This window comes from Protobothrops mucrosquamatus, unplaced genomic scaffold, assembly GCF_001527695.2.
Source record: "Protobothrops mucrosquamatus isolate PMUCROS unplaced genomic scaffold, P.Mucros_1.0 scaffold411, whole genome shotgun sequence".
NCBI classification, from domain to species: Eukaryota; Metazoa; Chordata; class Lepidosauria; order Squamata; family Viperidae; genus Protobothrops; species Protobothrops mucrosquamatus.
In genome coordinates this window covers 492,003-506,534 of record NW_015386740.1, presented here as the reverse complement: position 1 = coordinate 506,534, position 14,532 = coordinate 492,003, and the positions used below count along the sequence as shown (strand labels likewise).

Sequence of the window (14,532 nt, the reverse complement as noted above, 5' to 3'; positions counted from 1 at the left end):
TTTTTGTCTGCCATTTGTTTTGTCCACCATTTTTTCCCCTTTTCCGGCGGGTGCCTTACCTCCCTTGGGCTGGGCCAGCTGGTGGTCGGCCTGCTCTGTCTCTGCCGCTTGCCAGCTATGCCTCGGCCGGCGCTGGGGGCGGAACCACGCATGCGCGGCGCTCCCGGGCAGGGAAAGTCCTCGACTTACGACCGGTTGGGTAGTCCTCGACTTATGACCGGTTTAGTCCTCGACTTACGACCGGTTTAGTCCTCGACTTACGACCAGTTTAGTCCTCAACTTACGACCGGTTGGGGTTGCGGCATTAAAAAGGTTGAGAACCACTGTGTTAGAGGGATCCATATAGGTTTCTATTAATTTTCCTTGAGAAAACAGTATCACATAAATTACTAATCAACCTTCATTAAGTGAAGAGGTATTTATACACGGGAATTATCTGATCTCTTTATTCCTGCATGTCAGGTGCTTTTCAGAAGACGTCTTTGTAGGGTCCTGGAACCAACACTGAGTTGTGGCACAAAAGTCCTAGAAAGGTCCCAAAGGAGATGCATTCTACTCTTACTAGCATTAGATTATAGCTCACATCTAGATAAAGGAAACCCATATGGAAAAACCATATTTGCACATTTTCTGAGAGAGCTATAGAAAGTTTGTAATGCTTTCTAAGAAGAAAGACCTATTTTGGATAAAGTCTCCCATTCATTGGCAAGTTTTTAGCAAAGTTCCTTCTCACTAAAAGAAATGGATTTTACTGTACAATTATTTATGAGAGCCGGTATAAACTGAATGAGGCATGAGTTGTGGGGGTTGTATAACACTTCAGGGTTAGAAGTTTATAGCAACATTTAAAAGGAACTATTTACAATGTAATTATTTTTTTCACTTTTTTCACTAAGAAAATATTTTTCCTTTTTTTTTTTTAAAAAAAAGAACCATATAAACAAGAGATTACATCTTCAACCTATATTTCTCCAATGTATGTTATTAAAAACAGTATTTTCCGTAGCAAGTAAAATATTTCATTTTAATATACAGATGTATTCTAACTTACTAGCATTTATCTTCTCTTTATAATTTTAGTATAAAATATCCTTCATTTCACTTAAACTAAAAATATGCATGATTCTATTAAAGACATAAATAAAGTCATGATAATAAATAGACAACATAAGATCCATGGATAGCATAATATATATTATAATATGATATTTTGGTGTAATAAGCAATAGAACATAGCTCTTGCACTGTTAAACATCTGTTTAAATATTTATATAAAATACTTTATGTGGTTTCTTTGTGCCACTGGAACCATTTAAAAAACTCTGCTGAAGTCTGTACAGTTTTTTTTATTGTTCTACACTTAAAGATTTTTGCTAATAGAAATTACCATAGCTTTATAAAAGATTATTATACCTAAAATAGAAAAAGGGAACATGATCTGCGAAAAATTTTATTTTCATATAGATTCTAGTACCTGAAATTATACTTGAAAATTAACATTGAGAGCCTCTTATTTTGGCATTAATTATCTCTACTCCATAAGAGAAGAAATTAGTAAAACAATGATTTTACTTCTTAATTCAAATAGGAATTAATGTAGAAATTTTTTTTAAAAAAAGTTATAGAGTGTTCATCTTTTGATAATCACCATAGCAACATGATATGTAAGATCTGGAAGATTACATGTGCTTCTTGCACTTTAATTAAACAATCAAATTATTTGATTGTTAAACTGCAATCTACAATGCCAAAAGACGATTATCTAAAAGGTAATCTATTTTTATAATTCTTAAGATCTTTTTTCAAAACGTATTTTTAGTTTCTCAAGAACTACCAGCATTATCATATTTATCAATAAATAAAAAGTGTACAGATTAAATCACATGATTTTAAAGCCTTTATTTTTAACCAGAATATTGTAAAATGAAAATGGAAAAATAAAAACAAATTGGTATTTTTCATGGACATAATATAGTTCAAATAGTAGAAGTTCCATTTCTGTCTATAGAAAAAAAAATTCACTTTTCAGATCTTAGCTATTTCTTCAGGCAACCTGGGTGTCAAAAGCTTATTTATATGAAAGAAAACGAAGCCATATTTTAAAATACCCATTTTTGTTGAAATACTGAAGCTCATACTGTTTAAGCAAAAATTAGTGAGCCTCATACTGGTTATGTTGTGGGTGCTACCAAATATGAGTTAAGGACTTCATATTAACTTGGAGCCTGGAGCTATATTTTAAAAATAACTGGGTTGGAGTTTTGAGGGAGAAAAAATAGAACCAGAGGGCAGTTGAATTCCTACATTACTGTATGAAATAGTTCAAAAATAAAACTTGACCTTTAGAATATCATTTAATTCAAGATCACTTTACCTTTCCTTATGCACAGAAAGCTGCCTGTAAATATAAATACAGGCAATGTAAGGTGTGAATGCTGAAAGAGGAAACCTTGAAGTTGGAGAATATTTTATAGGGGTTTTTTCCTGGATGGTAGATTTATGGCAATGATTCTCAATCATGGCAAGTTTAAGATGCATGGGCTTCAATTACCAGAATTCCACAGCTAACATGTTTCCAAAACTTAAGTAGTTTTTCTGCCCTCCTCAATTAATTGTATTTTGCCTCCAAAAAACTTGTAATATTAGCATCTTTTGTTAATTCTTAAAATGTTCAGAGAAGCCCTGATTATTGCTACTGGGAATTATAATTATCTCATTAATCACATACATATAATTTAAATATTAAACACAATTTAAAAAGTTAGTTAATAAAAAATAAATAAAAAGTAAAAAGTAAACTCAAACAAATGATGTATGGGGAAATTCAGCATCTCAGCATTCTGATTATGATAATTATAATATTCAGACAGATACAAAATTCTCTAGTAGTTAGCTGTGATAGATTAAACATTTCCTTCTTTTCCTGATTTTAACAATTCACTTGAAATTGACATTTCCTGATTCTGCAAATATTGATGAGTAGCTACCTGACTATAGTGTGGCTGACAGAGACAGTACAGCATTTGAGAATTCTAGGAATTAAAAAAAGAATCTGGAAGCTTAGGTAAAGAAAAGCAGAGCAAAAATGTATTAAATAAATCAATATTGGCTTTGAAATGAAAATAAATAAACATTTATGATAAGTATGGATAAATAAAATACTGGTATGGCTTATTTCATAGTACTTTGAAAGCAAAGCTATCAGAAGGCAGATTTATTTTTCCTTTTTAAATAGCAACGATATTAAGCAAATAAATAAATCCCAACTTTTCCCTTCCCAGACAACAAAAGCAACACATATGTGTGTACCCTAGTTTGGAACTGTAAGCTTTTTTTTTTATTTGTAAGTTATGTAAATCCCATTATTATGAATTCTGGCTGTATTTTAAAATATTTCCTATTTCCTTCACAAACTGCTGGCTGATTCTTTTTTTTTTTACTCTTGCTTTATTAGTTTATAACATAAAATACAAAAATACAAAAGAAAATAGTGGAAAAGTAAGGGAGGGAAAAGGGAAGGGAACAGTGTAGGGCAAAGGGAAAAAAGAAAAGGTCTTGATTTTCAGCTCCCTTTGGTGCAGTAGAATAAGATAATAGCATCAAACCTCAACGTTTTACTTTTACATAGTAATATAAGCTAGCCATTTCTATAACAACAAACCTATATAATCAGTAAAACCCAAAATCAAAGTTTTGTTTTTTTTCCCCACCTCAAGCACAAAGTCCAAAAGCAGTTTCCAAGTAGAAACAAAAGTAATTGTGTGTGTTTTTCTTTAATCAAAGCAGTCAGTTTAGCCATCTCTGCTAACTCCATCAACGTTTGCAGCCATTACAAACCCCTGGCTGATTCTTGGAACTGGTATACTGTAGTAATGAACCATAGTAAGTTATTGTAGTACATACAAAATATTGTTGAGCTTGTAAATATCAGAGACAGATAGAAGAGCATATTTGTAGCTCAGGGTTGAACTGTGGGGTCCTTGCTGTTTTCTGAGCTTCCTTGTTTTCTTGCAGATATTTCATTACCAAACTAGGTAACATCAGCACTACAACAACATCAGAAAACAATCAAGCACAGAGAGCATCAAGGATCCCAGAAATCCCGGTGAATCATGAGACAAAACTTAGTTTCCTTTTCTGGGTGTTACGTTGTAGCTTGAAGAAATTTAAGTAACTAAAAGTAGAAAATAAAAGATTAAAAATTATCTTGATTGTTTTCATCTATCAGTCAACTGCAAAACTATATCTCCCCTTTCCTGGTAATAAATATAAAATAATAGCATATTAAAGAAAAAAAATATTTGCATTCTGGTCATGATACCAACATCTTCTGACTTAGCAACTGCTTTGTTTCTACCTGAGATATAATGAAACTATATAGCCCTGTGATATAGTGAAACTTTCTGAATAAAACTGTGTTACAAACAAAATCATGTTCCTTCATTTTCATCTATGCGTTAACCTACTGTCCTGATTGTCACTTTATGTGAACTTGACATCTTTTTACAAAACAAAGAGAACTGGAAGAGTTAAGATGCCCTTTGCTTTTTATCTGAAAACTACCAAAATATCATCTTGCTCACCATAGACAACACTGCTTCACTGCCCTTTACAATATATTTTAAAGGGTATTTTCATATAGCATGTTTATTGAATCCCCTGGCTTCAACTTTGTGTATGTTAGGAGCTGGCATTTTTAAAAGATAAGAAATTCAATACTGTATGATTACTGTAGTTTGCTAGTTTTTCTTTCCTCAAAGCACACTTAAATTGCCCGAATATTCAGTCTGAAAATGAAACGGCCTTAAACGTATGTCCCTGGCTCCAATGTTTTTTTCACAATGAGACAATGTAAATGTTATAAGTTTGCAGGCTTTGGAAAACACAAAACCTTGGTTAAAGTTAATCTGACAATCATTTTTATTTCCCAATAACAAATACTATGGAAAAATATTGGGCAGAATCATAGGCATTCTGATTTACAACCTTTTTTTCTGTGATACATCGGACATAAAGAGCTCCCTTAAAGCTACAAATAGAACAGAAGAAAGATCTTCCGCATATATTAATTTGCGGTGCTTAAAGCACTAGTATGCACTGATGTACTTTCAGCCTGAGAACTATTACTGAGGTTACCCATTTAAAATATTTACCAATGAACTGCAGAACAAAACTTTCAGTAAAATGTGCTTGAAACCCTATAGTGCTGATCTTCTTTTTTCCATCACAGAGTAATGGTGGTATGTTGACCATCTGTTAAATTAAGCTGATCTGGAAGTGAAGTACTTACAGATCAAATCCTGCTTTTATGCAGCTACTTTCTTTAATGTAGGTGTGCCATAAAAGCGGCCAGGTGGCCAGAAACTGAAACAAGAACTTCCTCTCAAAGTTTGTTTAACGGCGATGACATTTCAAATGGTGCAGACTGAATTAAAATTTAGACTTGCCATTTATATTGAGTGCTTCAGGTTCCACCAAGCCTTTTTGGTCTGGAATTATCTTTTTTCTTTAGTAATCCTAATGTGATATACAACTCTATTGAAGTATAGTGTGTATAACTTCACGAACAGAATGTTTGCCCTGTTGTAGTTATGCAGCATGAATTACAGTTCCATAAATATAAAATAATCATTAAGAGAAAAATTTAAATGTCCTTCAAACTTTGCTATATATCATGACCTACCTTCACCCTCATCCAATAAATAGAAATTAAAAGCACAAGAGTGACAGAAATGGGAATAACATGTACGGTTTGCATAGGACTGAATTTGATAAATGCAAAGAGCAAAAATAAACTGAAAAAAATGAATGAAATGGCAATATCTTACTAAATTCAATGAAACAAAGAAATTCAGTACAACTTCCATAAAGTAAAAGTACAACTTTTTCTTTTGAGCCTGTATAAGAACACATTTAATGGAAGTTCATGTTCAAGAAAATTCATAAAATTTCCCATGCAAGTACTTGTTCTTACTTGATATTTAAGAAATAATTGTTTCATTCCTTTGAATCAACCAGAAACAGGGGTAGAGAAAAGTGTAATCACCTTGAGTGAATCAACTGGTTTTGGTGGTTATACTCTTAAGTATAACAAGTATAAATTCAGTTTATACTGGATTACCGGATAATGTCTATAAAGTACGTATTTGAGTTATACAGAAAAGTAGCATCAAGTTATACTAACATGGATCAAGATAGTACTTACTTAGTATAGGTAAATATTCACATAAACTGGGCTGTGTTTTTTGTTTTTACTGATGCAAGAAAGTATTTATTATTTAGGATGGAAAATATGTTTCAGAAATGCTGTGGTTTGCATAAGGAGCAAAGGTGATTAAGAGACTAAACTGTGCATAATTATGCACCTAACTGGATGTATTTCTAAATAATATATGCATTTAGGTTTAGTCAAAATATTTTCAGATAACATTTCTTTGTGTCAGATAAAAATATAATTTGAAATCAAATCCTAATATTAATTAATTGAAGTTTAAGCTGATGAAGCTATTCCATTCACTAAATACATTCGTGCACTATTCTAAATCAAATGGCCTATGTAGCTTTGTCTAGGCCAGTGGTGGTAAGCCTATGGCACAGGTGCCAGAGGCGGCACTCGGAGCCCTCTCTGTGGGCACACGTGCCGTTGCGCCAGCCTTGCCTCCCCCCGTGACCCCCTCCTCTCCAGCAGCCCCCCTGAAGGAGAGTCGCCCCTGAGCGTGGCCCACGCAGAGCAGCGCAGCCAAGGACATGGCACTCAGGCAGCGTAGACAAGACTCTGCCCTCACACCCCATCATGCACAGTTGATGCTGCAGGTGAGGGCAGAGGGCATGACCGCCATAGTGCTGCTGGGCTGCCTGGGCGATCTGCGGAGGGCCCTGGAGGCGGTGAGTGGCCCTACGGGCAGGCGGGGTAGGGGATGGGGCGGGGGCGGGGCAGGGGGTGGAGCGGGGACGGGGCCAGTTTTTGGGCACTCGGTCTCTAAAAGGTTCGCCATCACTGGTCTAGGCTTTTCCCCTGAATGTACAAGTAGTCTAACTAGGGCAGAAGAGAAGAAGATGTGTAGTCCTGTTTCTCCAATTTCCATCTTTAAGTTGAAGATCTATTCTAAAGGAAGCAGCGCTCAGGAAAGCTTGCATTTGAGTTCTGCTTTTGATCCAGGAGCAGAGATTAAGTATTACTGAGATAAAAATGAATTATATTGAACTCTAAAATAATGGGTGTATTAAGATTTTCAAACTATTAGGAATTTAAAAAAAAATGAAAACACCACGATTGTAGTATGTGTTTTAAGCAAGATACGTGTTTACTTGAAAATGTTAGTATTTATTTTAATGAGCCAGTATGATATACTGATTTAAGACATCAAGCTTGAAATTGTGAGCTCTAATCTTTCTTTGGTCACAAAGTCAGCTGGCTGACCTTGGGGCTGTCACTCACTCTCAGCCTTATATAGGAAGCAATGGTAAATAACTTCTGAAAGTCCAAGCAGTCATCAGGAGTCAAAAACTGACTCAAAGTAGTAATCCAAAGTTTTAAATAACAAATCATGGCTTGCTAATTTTTATCCCTAATTTCTTTAATTATTCCTTTGGTCTTTTTTATACTTTTGTAATATGTTCAGCCCAAATCTTAATAAATTATTGCTGGGGGGGGGGGGGAATTAAAATTTAAGCAGGAAGTTATGTGACTAGATATTGCTTGCTCCCATCTCTGGTATTATGCAAATACTGTAGGTTCCAGAAAAGTTCCCAGCCTTAAAGATGCATTGGGTGATAACAAATTTATGAATCTATCTAGAAGAATAATGGAACATTAAATTAAAGTTGACCTTACCATGCTAAAGCTGACATCACATGTAAATATAATTGTGTATCCAACCAAACTCGCTGGAATTCACAGTGTAAATATTATTAAATACATTAATAATGCACAGCCATTTATCTTTGGTTTATCCTTCATCACCCTATAATTGAGCAGGAACATTTTGAAATTCCATTATTTGCTTTAAACAAGTGAGAAAATTATCTACTAATCTATTTACATTTATCTTATTTTATGCTATTTTTCCTCTGTTTAATATTATAAATGAATACAGATTTTATGGTTTAGGAACAAAAGCATTTTTCCTGAACCCTTGAATAAGAATGGTTTTCAGTTGCTCTTTGGAGTAAATGAATGCCTTTTGTATGAGTCTTTTTTGAATGAAATACAACTCTTTTTTGTAACTATCTGAAAATAATGAAAACTACAAGATAAAGCTCTAAGATAAATTTTAATACAAATCAGATAAAACTCACTCAACCAAATAATGGTATTATTTTGGTAAGAGACAATAATTTAGTAAGAAAATTTTAGAAATTCTGCTGCAATTACCATATGACCTGATGGAAATATAATGAAATGAGAAATTTTTCTATGTACTTTCTAGGTAAAAATATAACTTTATTGACAAGCAATCCTCTTTATGTCTTGGCAGAAACAATTAAACAATAATCATGAGCTACACTAAATCCTATTGTAAAGGGTTTGGACTTATTCTCACTTGCTGCAGATGGTAACAGAAGAACTAATGGAATGATACTTCAAGGATTAGGATATAGACTAGATCAGGGGTAGTCAACCTTGGCTCTTTTATGACTCGTGGACTTCAACTCCCAGAATTCCTGAGCCAGCTATACTGGCTCAGGAATTCTGGGAGTTGAAGTCCACGAGTCATAAAAGAGCCAAGGTTGACTACCCCTGGACTAGATATTAGAAAAAAAAATTATTGACAGTAATAAATTCCCATATGAAGTGGTTTGTTCCCCTTCACTGGAGATTTTTAGAATTTTCATTGTTATGCATCAGGAATGGTGCAATGAATCCTGGAGTATACCAGGGGTTGGATTTGATGACCTTTTAGGTCTTTTCCAATCCAATGATTCTATGTAAAAACAACCATATTATTATAGATGATGATCTTCCAGTGTTAGGCAATGCATGTGCCTAAGTTAATAAGAGTCAATAATCAGTGTGAATATTTAAATAACTCCATTTTTAAAAAAAAATCAAGTTTTACATGAAAGTTTATATTTCAGTTCTATTATTAATACTGTCGAAAATAACTGTACACTGAAATCAAAGATCACAGAGTAAACTGATTTTTAAATGGTATTCAGGTTTTTTTCCTTAAAATTAAAAATCTGTGAAGTCCATTTTGTAAAGTGATCTAAATAAAACAGAGCTATATCACCATTATAAATGACTATATTTATTACATTACGATGTATATTATTTTAAAATAATATATTGAAGCAAACACAGAAATAAATATATGCAAACTTGAAATTTATGTCTTTCTACTTTGAAACTGCATGGTAATATCAGATATCTTTTCTGTCTGGGATTTTACTATAGACTTTCCATACAAATGTTCAATTTATTTGGTACATTCCCACCAGGCAGCAAAATATCTATTTTCTTTGTGCAAAACCAAGGAAAGGTTCATTGTTATCATGAGAGTTTGATGCTCAGATATCTTTAGTAGTCCGGGAATGTCTTTCCACTGTTTTGTTTTATCTCTTACCGATATTATAAAAGTATCAGAGCAGTAGAGAATTTTTCAACCTGATGTTCTTTGGATGTGTTGGACTTCAACTTTCATGAACTCTCAGTCTTTGGGCCACTAAGTTTGGAAATAATGAATTGGAGAATGTGTTGCATTTGGGCAAGGCCTGTATATTCTTATCATACTAGCTGGAGCCAATCTTTAGAATAACTCTTTGTCTCCACTCATTTGGCCACTGGGGAGCATTCTGCAGTTCATGGACTGTTTCAAGAAACATGCTGGCAGCCATCTGTTAATATTGTATGTTGAATAAATGAAGTTCAGAGTTGTCACTGAAAAGTAGAAATGAGAAGGCAGTGATAAGTAACATTTTCCTTTCACAAGAAGAAATTAGTCATATCATTTATAGAGATTAAGGCATAATGAATGTAACTCTAGAAGTTCTTATAAGGCATGGGTCAAAAGATTACAGTAAGAATACACTGAACAGATTTTTACCTTCTTTTGGACTATAATTGCCTCTGATTCTTAAGTAGTTGCACAAAAATATCTATAATTTAATTCCTTAGCTAAGAATCTATTGATAATATCCTTATTTAGTAAAACAAAGGGAATTTGATATAAGAAGAATTATTATTAGGACTACAGTTTCTGGACCTTAGAAATACCACTAGATGGTAGCAAGCAGATACAGAAAATTTACAATTTTTCATCTCTGTGGTTTTGGGGAGCTTTGCAGTCCAGGCTCAAATATTATGTTGCCTCTTCAAAGAATATACAGTTATGTGAGCTAGCTATAAAAATAATACACCTGTCATCCTCTAGATGAGAATAAGGGAAATATTTTAATCAAATATACAAATGAAAAGCTTTGAAAAGGGAAGGGACATGAAGCTGCCAGATTAATTCACTGTCAAACCCAAGATTTTAAGAAAAAGACTGCAAAAAGTCCTATTTATCTAATATATATAGAAAATTATATATGGTTTACTTCACCCATTGTAATACATACGTACATACATGCACACACACATACGCGCGCACACACACACAGAGAGAGAGAGAGAGAGGGAGAGAGAGAGAGAGAGAGAGAGAGAGAGAGAGAAGAGAGAGAGAGAGAGAGAGGAGGGAGGGAGGAAATACATTTATGAAACCATTTACATACAAATTTTTTGAGCACTTGATACAAACAGAGAAAATAGATAATGGAAAAACCCCACATTTATATTAAAATACATGTGCACATTGGTACCAAATTAAATATATAATAGATAAGTCCAGACAAAGCATTAATTCCTAATCAAGATCTTGCTAACAAAAATGCAAACTACTGTATTTTTCCATGTATTAAGACGCTATTTTTTCCTGCAAACACCCTGTTCAAAAATCAGATGTGTCTTATACAAGTGCAGTGTCTTATACGCAAAAAAATAATGGTAACCTCCACAGCCTAGGGCATGCCTGTGTGGGTTCTTTACATGCCGCTGCCATGCTGCCTAGTCCAGATGTCAAGCCCCTGTGGGCTGGCCACTAACGGGGGGGGAAGGGGGCAAGATTGTCGGCCAGCTGAACTTCTGGATTTGCCGGCTCAGCTGTTCGGCGCTCCGCCAAACAAATGATCAGCGCACAGAAATGGTGGGGAGTTTAAAACCTGCCTTTGCTTCCCTTGCCTTGCTGTCATGCCGGTGCTCACGCCGGTTTGTTTACCAGGGTCGGAAGGCTGCTGCTGTGAACTGACTATGCATGCTCATCGTGCCAGATGCTGGTTAGGTGGGTGGGGGGTGGGGCCAGCCAGGAGGCATCTATTTAGAGCGCTGTGAGGCGGTTGCTCCCAGCGCTGACTTTGTTTGCTGTAAGCTTGCAACTCGCATGCCAGAGCGTCTTATATAAAAGTGTGTCTTATAGATGGAAACATACGGTAAATAATATCTTGCTTGACCTGCTGTTGGCTTCCTGACCACCAGCTTCTTTGTTGCGTATCCAGGTATTAGTTAAAATTTGTTGCATTGTTCAAGGACTGGGAAGATACCATAATGCTATTAGAAGGCTATATACAAATAAGGTGAGAATACAAAATCTCTTTTTTACTTTGAATTTGTTAATGGCTCTTGGCACATCTCTTGCTTATGAAGAAGGCATGGGAAAGGTTAACATTTTCCTCCAGGCCTTTTGAATAAGCATTTTTTTCTGCTATGGTGAGTCATTCATGTAGCAAACTTTACAAGTAAGAAAGCAGAAGAACATGTACTGGTGACTAACACCTCAAATCCTAATACATTTTCAATGATAGAGCATTTTAACAGAATTATTTAAAAATGATAAGGAGGCTAACAAGGAAAGAAAACATTGCATAGCAGGTTTTTACATAATAAGCAGTAAATTGAAAATGGTTTCAGAAGGTATTCAAGAATAGAATGTTTTAAGTCCATTTTAAAAAAAAAATACCATTTCAGATCATCTATCAAGAAGTCTCTCTAAGTGTTTTTTTGTTATAATTTGCTTTCTTGAAACCATATTTAATTATCTTTATCCAATCCAATTCTATATTTTCAGAGCTCTCAGCACAGTGGTTCCTCTACCTCACTAGCCTCTACCAAAGTCTGCAGTTCGATGGATGAAACCGATGGGCCTGGTGAAGGTAATATAAGTAGATAAAATGTCTCTCTGTTTAAAAGGTGATAATACAAAGGTCTCTGTGATTTATTGCCTCTAAAAGTTAAAGAAAGATTATTGATATTAGGGCAGAATTGATGTTTTGTATTAAACTGTCTTTAGCATCCATGTGTTACTGAATAATCAGATACTTTCATAGCCATTTTCCATTTTTCCCATAGTCAAAATATTCCTACTGTATATTATATCCTAAGTATGAGAATACATGTCCTTGACAAAAAAAAAATTTGTTTGGTTAATTTTCTAGTTCAGGTTGTTTATAGAGGTTTTAATTGCTATGGTTTGAAAGTTAATTAGTAATTGCCTAAACCTTTTGTATACATGCCACAAATATGAAGGAGTATATCATAATTTCATGTGAACTGAACTGAATTATTGTGAATGTTAGTCTGCAGCCTAGTTTGGATTATTCATTGACTGCAAACATCAACAATCCTCATTCATAGTTCAGGCATGATTCTTGTTCATCCACAAATCAATAGATACTGTAGCCCAGAAAGGGAGAGAAATTTTCTAGGGAGAGAAGAATTGATTCTTTTGAAAAGGTAGAAGCAGAACTAGAAATGGAAACTTTGGGAGAAGCTATTGGTTGGAATTGGGAAAAGAGGGTCAATGTTATTTTGTAGTGGTTCAGATTAAGGCTGGAATTTCTAGCAAAAAGGGATTTCCAACTAAATGAAAGGAAGTTTAAGTTTAAGAAAAATGGCTATTTCTTTAGAAATAAGTAAATATATTCTGTCCAGGATTTGCATTTAACCTTTCTTTTTTTCTGTGCTGCTAAGTCATTTTTATTTGCTAGTGAATTCTATATAATTTCAGGCTTCTTCCAGTGTTTAAGGTGAGCATGAGTATATTATTGCTATTTATAATTTTCTTATGATGTATAAGTCAAACTCCAGAGAAAAATCTATTTTGAGATTCTGCCAGAGAAATTCTTATTTGTAGCAGATCATTAACATCATATGATCAGCTATGAACATTTCTTTTTCAGTCCTTGTGGATTTTCTGTTTAGTTGCTGACTCTGGCTCAAGCAATTATTACTTCTTTTCTACACACTAAAGAAATGTAGACATGTATGCATTTGAGATTTAAAATTTTTAAAAAGATGTCTATATTATTTATTTACCAATTGGGCTTATGTACCACTTCAGTTGAAACTTACTTTCAGCGGTGTACACATCCTGTTTCTATAAATAAAGTTAAAGTGGGTCCTAGCAATGATTAATTCTTCTTTGAGTGAGTTATTCCTTTGCCTCTTAAAGAGACCTTGGTTCACCTCTTTATAGGTTCTGAAGAAGCTATTGTTGGACACCACAATTTTCATTCAGCATCTAGCTTCCCCTTTTGGGAGAAAGGTGATTGAAAAGGTGATTGCGGAGCTTCAGAGGCACTTGGAAGAAGTGGATTATCTGGATCTCTTTTAGTTGGGATTCAGTCCTGAGTATAAAATGGAAATGGCATTGACCACACTTTTGGATGATCTCTGTTGAGGGTGGGACAAGAGCTTGTGCATCCATCCTTGCCCTTCTTGGCCTCTCTGTGGCTTTCAATTCCTTCGACCACAGTATATTTCTAGATCAGTTCAGAGATTTGGGCGGGCCACATAGTGTTGTGTTGGTTTATGTGGGTGCCACAGAGTTCGGTACTCTTCCCCTTACTATTTAACACCTATATAAAACTACTCAGCTCATCCATTGCCATGCAGTGAGATATCATCAGTATGCTGATAATAGTCAATTCTGTATCTCTGTCTCAGCAAATTAGGCAAAGCCATGAACTTCTTATCTCATTGCCTGCAGGCTGTGAGGGTCTGGAAAACCAGCCTTTAGCTGAACCCTGGCAAGACTGAGTGATTTTGGGTTTGGGGGCCTGCCAATTCTAGGACTAGGCCATTTTTTGTTCTGGATGGGTCGCACTGCCCTAAACAGATCCAGCAGGCAAATTAGGATCCCTCCTGGACTCACAGCTCCTACTCAATAAGCAGGTGGCACGTGATAGTTTTTGTTTTTATAATTACATTAGAATTTGATCATTTTTTGGTCTATCTCCCAAAGAAGGGCTGAAATATTCTATATATACTAAATAGGCTATGCTACATAGCAGAAAGCTGTAGAGTGTGGTTGCGCAGCAGTTCCCTCGACACTTGGATGAAGCAGTCTATCTAGACCCATACCAGTCGGGCTTCAGGCCGGGACACAGCACGGAAACGGCATTGGTCACGTTGGTTAATGATCTCTGGAGGGCCCGGGACAGGGGTTATTCCTCTGTCCTTGTTCTTTTGGACCTCTCAGCGGCTTTTGATACTGTGGA

The 14,532-nt window shown here is 35.1% G+C and overlaps 1 protein-coding gene across 3 annotated transcripts in view; it reads left to right on the top strand.

Annotated features, from left to right (window-relative positions):
• DCLK1 (doublecortin like kinase 1) overlaps positions 1–14,532 on the top strand; it is a 159,335-nt gene that overhangs the window by 101,782 nt on the left and 43,021 nt on the right. For all 3 annotated transcript variants that reach the window (XM_015816185.1, XM_015816184.1, XM_015816186.1), the window contains exon 6: positions 12,102–12,186. In XM_015816185.1, the coding sequence (XP_015671671.1) occupies positions 12,102–12,186 (85 nt within the window). The remainder of the gene's footprint in view (positions 1–12,101; positions 12,187–14,532) is intronic.